Genomic DNA, 15,000 nt, shown 5'->3' on the forward strand with positions numbered 1-15,000 from the left:
GAGAGGAGAGAGAGAGGAGAGAGAGAGAAGAGAGAGAGGAGAGAGAGAGGAGAGAGAGGAGGGAGAGAGGAGGGAGAGAGGAGAGAGAGAGGAGAGAGAGAGAGAGGAGAGAGAGAGAGGAGAGAGAGAGGAGAGAGAGAGGAGAGAGAGGAGGGAGAGAGGAGGGAGAGAGGAGAGAGAGAGGAGAGAGAGAGGAGTGAGAGAGGAGAGAGAGAGGAGTGAGAAATGAGAGAGAGAGGAGAGAGAGGGGAGAGAGAGGGGAGAAAGGAGAAAGGAGAGAATGAGCTGAAAAATCGCCAAGTCGATAGCAGAACAGATTCCTCTATAGTTGAGTCGAAAGCGTCTGGTCGAAAGGCTCTCTTCGGCTGAATATAAAGTTTTTGATGATCACCAGGACAAGTTCCTCCAAGAACCTGGTCGATAGAGTCTGATCGAAAAGATATCATAATCAGTCTTGGACGAAATGTCCAAATCAACTTAATAAAATCGTCTTATGATTAGGAGACGAAAGGCCATTAAGCTAAAAAAGACCTAGCAGAAATTAATAAATTTTAATAAACAAATTAATAGATATACAAACAAATCTTATCTTATCAGGAGGTGCCAAGATAAGAGGGAGGGAGAAGGGTGGAGGGGAGTGGAATATATAGGAAATGGAATGGGTGGGAGTGGTTTCTATGCCTTTTTCTTTTTGGCTACCCCCATGTAGGGGGAAAAAAGCCTTTGGTATATGTATATGTACAAACAAATCTATAGTGAGTTAATGATAACTAAACAAACAAATTGATATACAAATAAACAAAAAGAATAAATGTAGATGAATAAATAAATAAAGATATATATGATAACTGTATAAATTAATAAATAAATCTTAATATATACCCACAAAATTGAAAAATATCTCACATTTTCTAAAATATTCGAATTGTGACATTTTGTAAATAGAGCGGTGGAGTCCTGTAGACCAGGTGGAGTCCTATGCATGTAGATCCGGTGGAGTTCTGTAGATCCGGTGGAGTCCTGTAGATCCGGTGGAGTCCTGTAGGTCCGTTGGCTGATATAGTAAGTAAATAGTAATTAATCATATAGATAAATATATAGATAAGCAAAGAGAGGAATGAATATGTATATAGATAGATGAGTGAATAAACAAATATATCAGAAATACATCAAATGCAGGACCCTCACGACCGTTAACGTATTTCGTGTGTGACCGTTAATTAACGGTCCGAGCGAGCTCCCAAAGTTCTCCGATTTTTTGGTCCATCGAAGAACGAGGAAGAAGAAGAATAAGAAGAAGAAAAGTAGGACACCAAATTTCACCTCTCATAGCGAAACCCAAAGAACCCAATCAGAAACCGATTTTTGGATCCAACGAAGAACATGAAGAGGAAAAACAGGACACCAAATTTCACCTCGCATAGCGAAACCCAAAGAATCCAATCGGAGACCCTCACAGATAAATGAATAAATAAATAAACAAATAAATAAATAGATAGATGAATGAATGAATGAATGAATAAATACACAAATGAAGAATTTATTCGATTTAATTCAACTGAGGGTTATTTTTCATGAGACAGTAGGTTAGTAACCTTCTCTCGCACGTTGTCCTGTTGTCGGAGGAGGTAAACTCAGAAACCAACAGAGGAACGGAAAAACAAAACAAACCTGTAACGAGAGCATTGGCGTCTACATTCGACAATTAACAGATGCTTGGCTTTCGCAAGGCGATTTTATTCAGCTGAGGGAAGTCTTTACAAACTTCAGAGTTCCTGGAGGTTTTTGTAGTTCCTTAGGTCAAAATTCAAGACGCAGACCAGGGGGTAAATTTACACGTTGGGGTAAAAAATATATAAAAAAAGATACATGGCAAGGGGTGAATAAAAACGGAGTATATTTTTTTTTAAAGAGTGATTTTATTTTGTGATATGAATGTAGGTCTATAGTTATTTTTGTACGTAACCTAAATAATAAATCTAATTTTTTTCTGACCTTTTTTATGATGTCTGTGGATTATTTGTATGGAAGTGAGAGGGTAGTAAATGGAGAAATACAACAAACCGAGGGAGTTGATGATGGAGGAAAAGCTGGGGGGGGGGCGACTGAAGACCCCCCCCCCCTCTAGCCTCCTCTCCCACAGGGCCAAGTCCCCTCCTTGCCTCTGCTTCGCCGCCGGGCCCTGAGGAAGGAACCTGCTCGGCTAGGAAGGGAGGATGCTTTACCTTAAACACTCAATAAGCATACTATTACCCCCTCCTGCCGCCTCCTCGCGCTTGTTTCGCCGTGCCCAGAGGTCGTCGTCGCCATTGTCACCACAAAAGGTCCGAAGGGGTGCCGCCCGGACATCTTCTTCTTCTTCTTCTTCGTGGTCTTCTTCTTCTCGGTCGAAGATTCTTCTGCCGGACGCGATCGTCCCGAGGTCCGGGCACACAGGGCGACTCGAAGCGGCTGCGAACTTCAACGACGCGGATAAGGAGAATGCGCTATACGAACGAACTCACACACACACACGCACACACACACACGCGCACACACACACACACGCGCGCACACACACACACACACACACACACACACACACACACACACACACACACACACACACACACACACACACACACACACACACACACACACACACACAACGAACGTGTACATGGATATATGTACATTTATGTATACATTTCTATGTGTACATAGTTATCCTTTCTCTCATTGTATCTTTTAATTTTGTGGAGTTTTGTACACTCGAGAGCCGAAATTAGAAAAATATATTGTATGTAATGTCACAAATATTGCAAGAACCAAGTTCCAAAGAAATATTTTCTATCAAAGGAAGGGTTCTCTTATGAGATTATGAGGTTAGTTGCATGAGGTTATGAGGTTATTCGCATGAGCTTATTCTCATGAGTTTAGCCTCATGTTAGTTTCATGAAGTTAATTGTATGAGGTTATGAGGTTGGTCACATGAGCTTATTCTCATGAGTTTAGTCTCATGTTAGTTTCATGAGGTTGTATGAGGTTATGAAGTTAGTCTAATTGGGTTAGCCACACGAAGTAATCCACGTGAGCTTTCTAGTTACCAACAGTGACTAAAGGATTAATCTAGATTAAAATTCCTGGTGGTGGAGGGTTAGGGAGAGAGGGAGGGAGGGAGGGAGGGAAGGAGGGAGGAAGGGAGGAAGTGAGGGAGGGAGGGAGGGAGGAATGAATGGAGGGAGGAAGAGAGGGAGGGAGGAAGGAAGGAAGGGAGGGAGGAAGGGAGGGAGGGAGGAAAGAGAGAAGGAGGGAGGGAGGGGGGAGGAATGAATGGAGAGAAGGAGGGAGGGAGGAATAAAGGGGAGGAGGGAGGGAGAAAGGAATAGAGGGAAGGACGAAGGGAGGGAGGGAGAAATGGAGGGAGAGAGGGAGTAAGGATGGGAGGAATATAGAGAAGGAGGGAGGGAGAGAGGATTAGAGGGAAGGAGGAAGGGAGGGAGGGAGGAAGAAATGGAGAGAGGGAGGGAGGGAGTGAGGTAGGGAGGGAAATAGAGAGGAAGGAAGGAAGGGATGGAGGGAAATTTAGTGTGTCCGTCTTTGTATCTCGCAGTGTCTAGTTTGCTCTTAAATTCGTGTATAGCTTTTGCACACACTATTTTTTTTGTCCAGTTAGTTCCAGACATCCACCTCTGTGTGTGTGTGTGTGTGTGTGTGTGTGTGTGTGTGTGTGTGTGTGTGTGTGTGTGTGTGTGTGTGTGTGTGTGTGTGTGTGTGTATGTGTATGTGTATGTGTGTGTGTATGTGTGATTCACCAAGGTTTTTGGATCACGTGTTGGGCTCGTGATAGACAGTTATTTCCCTACCAGAAGAGAGCTCAGAGCTCGTATGACCGATCTATGGGTAATTCTTTGACCTTACACGCACACATCCAACTCCCCACCCAAGAGAATTGAAGTAACAACTCGAAGCGCAGCGATACTGAATTTATTTTCAGCCCTGGGCAGGATTCGAACCCGGACCGCCGTAGTGACAGTCTGGAACTCTACAAACCGCACCACCGAGTAGCTATATATATATATATATATATATATATATATGTGTGTGTGTGTGTGTGTGTGTGTGTGTGTGTGTATGTATGCATGTGTGTGTGTGTACGTGTGCGCGTGTGTATGTGTACGTATATGCATGTGTATGCATGCTTGCGTTCGTGCGTGCGTGCGTTCAGGACGTACCCTAACGCATACCAGACCGTGCGGACGCCAGCTAACCCGCTGAAACGACTCCGGAATGAGGCGATTAGGAGGCCAAATAGCGGGACTTAAACGATCTTTCTTCGCCCGGAATTCGCTCCGGACAAGATGGCCGGGGCTGAAGTTGTTTATTCTCTAACGTCGCATTACCAGATGTCGCTTCCTGTCCTCCATTGCCGTAACGGTGTTACGGTAATGGAGGCGGAAGATGAAGAGGAAGAAGAGGAAAACAATAAGTATTTAACATCTGGTTTTTATTTATTTATTTTCTATTTTTGTGTTCGGCTTTTGGTGTTTATTTTATAGAATAATTTTCTTAATGACTTATCAGTCAGGTCATCCATGTATGTGTATGTGTGAGTACATATATGTGTATATATATATATATATATATATATATATATATATATATGTGTGTGTGTGTGTATATATATATATATATATATATATATATATATATATGTGTGTGTGTGTGTATATATATATATATATATGTATATATATATATATATATGTATATATTGGTAAAGGGGGGAGCAGGTTCTCAGTAATACACGTGGAGTTAAAAACGACAGCATTGTTGTAGTTGTTCAGTTTTTTCTTCGTATTCTCGATTTTCCTGATTAGAGATTTCCCATTAACTGGGTGAATTAAAACTAGGTCTCTATATTCTTACATTTGTCCTTATTTGACATCGACGTTTCGTCTTGAAAAAGATATTATCAAGATATAACTGAAATAACAAAAATTACATGGTAACAGTAAAGGTACTAGACAATATCAAGATATAACTGAAATAAAAAAAATTACATGGTAACAGTAAAGGTACTAGACTAAAATAACAAATTACATGGTAACAGTAATAATAAAGGTGACAAATTTGTGAAAATGAATACGAAGACTTACATTTAAAGGGGAGAGAGAAAGAAGGGAGAGACAAGCCGAGGATGACCGATGTATATATACCTAAGATCAGGTCAGACAAAAGTGGGGGGGGGGAAGGGACAGACAATAAGGATCTCAGAGGTCAAGGGGTAGGGGTGGGTGGGGGAGGGGTAGGGAGAGGGTTAGGCGGGTGTGGTCACCGAGGGTGAGGGAGGAGGTGGAGGTGAAGGGAGAGAGAGAGAGAAGGGGTAGAGGGAGGGGGGGATTTTTATTTCTAAATAATGGGATAGAAGAGATTAGATTGCTTTGGATGTTGATGACCGGAGCTTTGTCTTTAATGTGAAAGGCTTCGAGTAATTGTAGTCTCCTAGGGTCATTGCTCGATCCAATAATTTTGGTGTTGTTGATCAAATCATCCCTTCTGAGTGCGGCGTTATGGAAACTCCTATGATGTTCTTTGATTGTTCCCTCTTGAGGGAGCAATCAAAGAACACCATAGGAGTTTCCATAACGCTGCACTCAGGAGGGATGATTTGATCAACAACACCAAAATTAGAAATAAAAATAAACAATTAAAATTTTTATTCAGCTAATTGTCCGCTCGGTCAAATGTCCGCTTGGTCATACGTCCGTTCGAGCATATGTCCGCTGGGTCAAATGCCCACTCGGTCAAATGTCCGCTCGGTCAAACGTCAGCTTGATCAAATACCAGCTCGGTCAAATGACCTATAGGTCAAATGTCCGTTCGAGCATATGTCCGCTTGATCAAATGTCCGCTCGGTGAAATGCCCCCTCGGTCAAATGTCCGCTCGGCCAAATGTCCGTTCGGTTAAGTGTGCGCTCGGTCAAATGTCCGCTTTGTTAAATATCTGTCGGTAAAACGCCCGGGTAACCCCTCCCTTCTGTGGGAGTGTACTTGTACTTTGCACGGGACAGGGGATATATACACAGTGGGGATTGGACTAGCAATAAAGACATTACAACGCTTTGTTTTCTTATCTACTTTCTCATTAAGTTTCTTATTGTGTATTTTCATAAATTCACTGAGTTAATCTTATTACTGTTATCTATATTAAGATCTTTATGCAGTCTCAGCGTCATCAACTGCGGGAATACGCCAGGGGACGCGTTGCTTCACTGGTACACCAGCGCCAGTCCCCACGGTATCTCCGAACAAGCTCACATGCACACACCCTTCCCATCCCAAACAACTCTCGACAGATTCGGTCCACTTGCTCCTCCAGCAATGAATTCCGCGGGTGTCTCCTTCCTCTCCTCCTCCATCGAGGGTTGTCTCTTGAAGTGGCGACCTTGCCAGGATCAACACGAGGGAAACGGACCACTTGGTACCCATAGAGCCGGAGTTGATGCTCACGAATTATATTCGTAATTAGCCTAGACTGAGTCTTACAGTGCAGTATATAGTTTGATATAAATTCATTTCAATCTACACGTACTAAATTGACAGTAAAATGATATAGTCATTTTATCGAATCGTTTGGCTTTGTTTTCAACGGTACTACGGAAACTATCAGATTGTTCAAGGGGGGCAGAGGAATAGAAAAGGTGGGGAAGCTGAGGCAACTAGGGGTAAAATGAGGTTTAGAAATTATTCCAGGATGATCATTATGCGATAATAAGATTAATGAATGATTATAACAAAAATAGTAACAATAACAACACCAGGAACGATGATAACATAAATAATATCAAGAACAATAATAACAATGATAGATGCATCAACAGCATCAACATAAACAACACAATATTAACAACAACATCACCAACAACAACAACAAAGGCAAAGTTTGTGACGGGTCTAGGAGTTGGGACAGGAGGGAGATGTTCCTCTCAGCCGTCCTGCCTCCACTCGCAGATCCCCCCACCTCTGGCACATCATTAGTGGTCTCAACTGCAACAAGCCCTGCCTTGCATGCAACCCTCCAATCTCAAATCTGCGCGTTTCCTGAGACAGGACGCTGATCACGGATTCTGATACAAGAAGAATTGGTCTGAGGAGAATCTAAACAAAGAAGAGAAAAGGAGTTTTGGTTCCTCACTTTATCTACGTTGGTGGTCATGGTAGTGGTGGTGGTGTCGCTGTTGGTTGTGTTGTGGTGATGGTAGTGTTGTGGTGTTGGTGTTATGATGGTGGTGTTGGTGGTGATGTTTGTGGTGGTGGTGGTGATAGTGACTGTGGTGATGTTTGTGGTTTTGGTGGTGATAGTGATGGTGATAGTGATGGTGGTAGTGTTGGTAACTAGTGTTGTTTACTATTTTTTATGTATTTTATGTTGAGGCCACCCCCGTATAAGGAAAGGCCCATGAGGTCATACTTGGGTCATGTATGTATGTATGTGTATATGTATGTATGTATGGCTGTATGTATATATGTATGTATGTATGTATATGTATGCATGGCCGACTATGTCAAAAGGGACCTTTCTTGATAGCGCAATTGGTTAAGTTACTCTCCATCTGTTACGTATCGGCTAGGTTCGAGTCCTACCCTGATAGCTTATCAATTTCTGAATATGCTTCCATAAATACACACATGCTAATAAGAACACGGGTGCATGTGTACACTTATGCAAAGTAGACCACTTGGAAAAAGAAACTAACAGAGCAGAGCGCTTTCGTATATTACATATTCAGTGCAAAAAGTACTTTTTGCACTGAAGATGTAATATACGAAAGCGCTCTGCTTCGTTAGTTTCTTTTTCCAAGTGGTCTACTTTGCACATACATACATACATACGTCTATACATACAAGATATATTTTGGAGAAGTGATTCCCAAACGGTGTGCCGCGGCACCAAAGAGTGCCGTGAGATCAACTATGAGAGCCGCCAAAATTCAGGGCAAAAAATAGTTTTCATATTACCGACTCTGTCATCCATTTTTGTTCATTGAAGCACTATCAGTGTAAAGATGAGTAATTTCATATTATCAGGGGACAAAATTTTGTTACGCTGATGTTGAATCGACAAAATACTGACAAATTAGAATTTAGATTTTCTAATAAGGGTGCCGAGGACTTCTGAAAGGCTTGGCAAGGATGCCTCAAGTCAGAAAAGATTCGGAACCACTGCTTTAGAGCGGAGAAGACATTTACTTTAGTTACCCCTTTATCTATTTCGTTTTTTCTAAATAAAGATTCCATTTTCTGTAATGAGTAGCAAAGGAAAACTATATTTTAATTTGTTAGTTACACATATGCACATACATACGTACTCACGTACACATGGATATTCACATGCACATGCATACGCGCACATACACATACACACGCGCGCGCATACACACACGCACATAGAGACACATACGCACATACACACATATACGTACATACATAAACACACCCGCTCACGCACGCACACACACACACACACACACACACACACACACACACACACACACACACACACACACACACACACACACACACACACACACACACACACACAAAAGAATACAGATATATGAATAAGTAAATACAAATTATTAAATGATCAATCACACAAAGATATAAAGATACATATATACATACATGCATACATACGTTCATACATACATACATCCATCCATACATACATACGTACACATGCGTACATACATGCGTACATACGTACATAAGTACACACATACATATATATACACACATATATACATGCGTGCATACATACGTATACACGTACATACGTACATACATATATATACATCTATACATACATACGTACATGACCCAAGTGTGACCTCATGGCCCTTTCCCCATTGTAAGGGGGTGGCCGCGTCAAGGGACACACCCGACACCCAAGGATGAAGATATTTAAAATAAGATACATAAAAAATAGTCATCAACACTAGTTACCATCACTACCACCATCATTATCACCGTCACTATCACCATCACCACAACCAACACCAACAACACCACCACCACAAACAACACCACCACCACAACCAACACCACCACCACCAACACCACCACCACCACAAACAATATCACCACCACCACAAACAATATCACCACCACCACAATCACTACCAAAACCACAAACATAACACCAACACCACCACCATAACACCAACACCAGAACACTACCACCAACAGCGACACCACCACCATAACACCAACACCAGAACACAACACCACCAACAGCGACACAACACCACCAACAGCGACACCACCAACACAACCACTACCACCACCATCAACGTGAAGATAGTGAGGAACCAAAACTCCTTTTCTCTTCTTTGTTTAAATTCTCCTCAGACCAGTTCTTCTTGTATCAGACTCCATGATCAGCGTCCTGTCTCAGGACACGCGCAGATTTGAGATTGGAGGGTTGCATGCAAGGCAGGGCTTGTTGCATTTGAGACCACTAATGATGTGCCAGCGATGGGGGGACGGCTGAGAGGAACATCTCCCTCCTGTCCCAACTCCTAGACTCGTCATAAACTTCGCCTTTGTTGTTGTTGTTTTATCGTTGCTGATGTTGATGGTGATGCTGATGTTGTTGTTGATGTTGTCAGTGTTATGTTGTTCTGTGTGTTGTTGATGCGGTTATCATTCCTGTTATTATCGATCTTGATGTTGTTATAGTTATTGTTATTGTTATTATTACTGTTTTTTTTAATTTTCATTGATTTTATCATTGCATAATGACATTCCTGGAATGTTTTCCAAAAACACTTTTTTTTTTTTTTTTTTTAGACGCCTCTGGCTCCTAAGATTTTCCATTCCTCTATCCCCCTTGAACAATTTGATAGTTTCCGTAGTACCGTTCAAAACAAAGCCAAACGTTTCGATAAAATGACATGAATATTATACAATTTCATTATGAATTTAGTACGTGTAGGCTTTAATGACTTCATATCAAACCAGAGAATGTACTGTAAGACTCAGTTTAGTCCAGTTATTTTCAATATGATTCGTGAACGTCAGTCCCGGGTATATGGGTATCATGCGGCACATCTCCCTGGTGTTCATCCTGACAAGGTCGCCACCTCAAGAGAGAACTTTCAGTATGATTCGTGAAAGTCAATTTCGGGTCTATGTGTATCATGCGGCACGTTTCCCTGATGTTCATCCTGACAAGGTCGCCACCTCAAGAGACAACCCTCGATGGAGGAGGAGGAGAAGGTGGCGCTCACAGAATTCATTGCTGGAGGAGCACGTAGCTCGAACCTGCCGAGAGTTGTTTGGAATGGGAAGGGTGTATGCATGGAGGCTTGTTCAGAGACACCGTGGAGAGTGAAGCTGGTGTGTGAGTGAAGCAACTCGCCTCCTGGCGTATGCCCCAAACTGATGATGATGATGATGACGCTGAGACTGCATAAAGATTTTAATATAGATAACAGCAATAAAAAAAAAAACTCAGTAAATTTATGAAAATAACAATTGAATATTTTTATCTGAAAGTAGATAAGAAAACAATGTATTGTAATGTTTTTAATTCCAGACCAACCCCCACTGTGTATGTCCCTTCCCCCATGGAACATATAAACAGTCCTCCCCCTGGAAGGGGGGGTTACCAGGATATAGTGTAGGCCTTATGGTCTCTTGCAGTCTCCTCCGTTCCTATGTTCTTATGTTCTAAGTGTTTCTAAGAGGTTTGTCCGCCTTCAACTACGCCTTGGGCGAAAATGGTTCATCTTATCTCCTGATCTAGTGCGTTGGCGACGTGCTGGTTTCGCATGCGCTTAGCTACCATTTCGAATCCCGCACTCCTCTCCAGTCCCCAAAGCGCACAGAAGGGGAAAGGTAAAGGCTTTCGACCACAGCTACTCAGCACCTCCTGGCGTAGGCTTCTCGCTTCCCTTCTATCACCTAATCAAATCTACCTCTCGAGAACAAAGGGCAAAGGTGGCGTCCTTATGTGTCAAATGCCTCAAGGCGTATGCTCCTTGTATGAAGACATATGTAACTATACACATTCAGTGCATAAAAGTGGCAAATATCGACAAATATGTTGATTTATGTTAGATGAGTGGAAGGGTGGTGAAGCAAACACAGAGAGCTGTTGGAGTTTTATTTCTGACGTTTCGACTCCAGTAGGACTTCTTCAGAGTACATGAACATGTGTACATGTACATGTACATGTACTCTGAAAAAGTTGTATGAACCACGTGGTATGAACCACGTGATATGATTGACCACGTGGCATCAGAGAGGACGCGCTACGATCTGACATGCACACCTGCCTGTGGCAGCGTGACCTGACCAAACACAACTCAATGTAATTATATCTATTTCTGGACCACGAGTGATGCCCACATGGTATACACATCACCCAAGGCTGACCTAATCATGTATAATTATGCACCGCGGGAGATCAGCCCGCAGAATGTATATGTACGGCTTCTGGCTGTACAAGAGGAGGAATCGACAGACATCTAATATATTAGACCATATGACTTAACAGTTTAAAAGGCATACCCGTATGTTTTCTTGGGATGAATGGGTAGAGACCCACACAAGTTGTAATCTTGTAAATCATTAAAACAAAAAATATGTAAAATCAGATCCGTTCTAACATTACAAATAGAGGACGGATTATAACCTTTCTTTCTCACCGTAGATGTTGGAGGTAGGATGATGGAGAAAACATAGCCCAGTGTGATAATCCCGCGTGTATACAGTCAATACACTTATACATACAAAATGTTATAAGAAGAACTACATGGTTCTTTCATGGTGTTTCTTGTGGGATTTATACACTCACCCATACATGCGGATAGCGTCACGGTCTACCTACCTGTACCGGGGAAGCTCGGCCACGGAGGTCATCCTGATGCTTAGTTCGAGGCTTGTAGGACGTCAAGTAGGACTGGCTCCCCACACAAATCATTCTTCTCAGGGAGGAAGAAACAGAGCATTGCCTGAACGATATTCCTTAGTCTATTTGTTCCTCAGTTTCATTAAAGAAATCACAAAAAATCTTAATTTTTCAGTCTTTGTGTGATTTTCTGTTGGTGATGTAAATGGATTAAGAATAACATATACTGCGTGTGGGTGTATAAGGAAACATATACAAACACACACACTCGTACAAATATATATATATATCAAATATATATATATATATATATACATATATATATATATATATATCAAATATATATATATATATATACATATATATATATACAAGTTATTGAAAAAATAACTAAGATCATTTAAAAGACTAAAGAAAAATAGGCAGTTAACTTGGTGAAACGTTTAGTAAATGGTGTATTGAAAAAAACGGAGTCAATTATAAGTTACATATCACGTGACCGAAAACCACTTTCATTATTTCAGTTATTTTCAAGATTTTCTCTATAATTTCACCACTTGAGGCGGAGGTCGAGGTAATGACAGTTCGAACCGTGCCACCGGCGAGTTGGACCAAGGGCACGGTTTATTAAATTTCACGTTACAAAGACCTCTGTAAAAGGGTACCGTCTTAAGGCTGATTCACACTATACGTAACGTGACCAATACGTAACGTACCGTAACGGACGGACAAAATATGGTTAAATGGTATACCTATTGCCAGAGCTGGGCGCGTTCCTAGGTGCGTTCCGCTTTAGTTTGGCCACGGTTAGCGCTCCCAAACTATTAAAGCAATATAGGTGTCGGTATAGTATGTGGCCTACCTTTTGGATGTGGCCTACGAAATTTTTCTTTGGTATAGTATGTGGCCTACCGGACTTTTATATCTGTATGAACCTGTCTCTTAAGCTTTAATGGTTTGGGAGCGCTAACCGCGGCCAAACTAAAGCGGAACGCACCGAGGAACGCATCGAGGAACGCGTCCAGCTCTGCCTGTTGTTGCTTTCACACTACATCGGGCCTGCACCTCAACATCGTGGACCGGCAGTTATCGGTCATCTTTCTCGGCGAGGACATTTTGACCTGTCTGACAGGAAATGTTCAGGCGCGGAACCTGTACGTGTTGGAAAATGTGAACGCGGAACCGGTAGCGATGCTTACCGTGACCAGCTGCAGCTGAGTGGCCTTTTGACCTCTTTTGACCTCTTGCAAGAACAACTTTATCAGCATTTTCTAGATTGGACTTCATGACCTTACGAAATATCCTAAACCTCTGTGTCAATATTAAAAAAAAAATTCTCCAAATCTACGGGCTTGAGATAAGTGATAATTGAAATATGTTTCTGTTACACCGGCCCTAATTTGCCAAGTTTGTAACACTAAAATTCTCAAACATGTCTGTTTCTAAGCAAGATACTTCTGGGGATATGGCCAGGACTGTACTGCTACCGCGCTACAGGAGACCGGACGGATAATGTGAATGCAAATCCTGTTTTCGGAGAGTGACAGTACAGTGACGTGCAGGTCACATTCCGTTCACGTGTTGGTATAGTGTGAACATCCCTTAGCCCCAAGATAGGGAGAGTTCACGGCGTTAAACATAATCAGTCATTCAAATAAGACATGATTAGGTGTCTAGGGACACCTGGAGAGCTCATCCTGCTAATAAAGGTAAGGTTACATAATTATTGCTTGTCCTAATTGTTCCTTGTCCTTGTGGTTATTTGTCCCAGCGATCTATTGCCAGAGTGATCACCTGTCCAGTGAACTTCTATTCAATGAGTAATGGTAAGGTTACACAATTCTTGTTCTATTTCATATCCTAGTGGTTTATTGTCCCAGTGATCAAAGTTACATCATTCTTGTTCTGATTGTTCCTGCCCTAGTGATTTCTTGTCCCAGTGGTCACCTGTCAAGTGGTCTTTTGTCCAATGAATAATGATAAGGTTACATAATTCTTGTTCTAATCGTTTCTTGTCCTAGTGGTTACTTGTCCCAGTGATCTATTGTCAGAGTGGTCACCTGTTCAGTGGACTTCTGTCCAATAAATAATGGTAAAGTTACATAATTTTTGTTCTATTTGTTTCCTATCCTAGTGGTTTCTTGTCCCAGTGATCTCCTGTCCTACTGGTCTTCTGTACACTGAATTTATGTGACAACAATTACGAGTGTGTAACAAGTGCTAAAGCTGTGTGTATCAACTAGGGAAAAACTAACGTCAAGTTATCACCGGATCATTTTCTATTTCTTTATCTAGATACTTAGGGCTGCATATTCTTAGGACGCTTAGAAAGAGATCGAAGGCTACACTGAGGTTAGCTTGATCTAGGCGGTAGTTGAAATAGCAAAGATGGCTCCCGGTATGTGTTGGTTTTCTGTCGATCAATGGTTTCCAAACTGTGTTACGTGAGGATCTGATAGGTGATAAGCGAGCACTTACTGGATTAGGTTCGATTTTCAGTTACCGACAACTTGAGAGCTGGGCGCGTTCCTCGGTGCGTTACGGTTTAGTTTGGCCGCGGTTAGCGCTCCCAAAATATTAAATCAATATAGGTGCCGGTGTAGTATGTGGCCTACCTTTTGGATGCGGCCTACGAATTTTTTCTGTGGTATAGTGTGTGGCCTACCAGACTTTTATTTCGGTATGAACCTGTCTCTTAAGCTTTAATAGTTTGGGAGCGCTAACTGGGGCTAAACTAAAGCGGAACGCACCGAGTAACGCATAGAGGAACGCACCGAATAACGCATACAGGAACGCACTGTGTAACGCACGTAGGAACGCAACAAGTAACGCATAGAGGAACGCACCGATGAACGCACCCAGCTCTGCAGCTTGGTCATCTTACCACTTAGTAGGCTAAGATAGTTTATTTAACATTTCTTTATTTCGCAACTCCTAAAATTTAATGAATAAGCTATGTTCTTTATTGTTGGTTTATTCGTGTGTTCTACTTATGAATAAACTTATATCTAATCGTTTTTTTTTTTTTTTTTTTTTTTTTTTTTTCCCTAACCATGTGGATCGCGGCGATGGTACTGGACTTCTAATTAGTACCCAATCAG

At 41.9% G+C, this 15,000-nt stretch overlaps 1 protein-coding gene across 1 annotated transcript in view; it reads right to left on the reverse strand.

Moving 5' to 3' along the window:
- LOC143041388 (uncharacterized) overlaps window positions 1–12,083 on the reverse strand; it is a 129,982-nt gene extending 117,899 nt beyond the window's left edge. The window contains exon 1 of the mRNA XM_076213212.1: window positions 11,879–12,083. Within this exon, the coding sequence (XP_076069327.1) occupies window positions 11,879–11,910 (32 nt within the window). The 5' untranslated portion in view covers window positions 11,911–12,083. The remainder of the gene's footprint in view (window positions 1–11,878) is intronic.
- Between the last annotated feature and the right edge of the window lie 2,917 nt (window positions 12,084–15,000).

This window comes from Oratosquilla oratoria, chromosome 31 (assembly GCF_046742065.1).
Source record: "Oratosquilla oratoria isolate Oo_2021 chromosome 31, ASM4674206v1, whole genome shotgun sequence".
NCBI lineage: Eukaryota > Metazoa > Arthropoda > Malacostraca > Stomatopoda > Squillidae > Oratosquilla > Oratosquilla oratoria.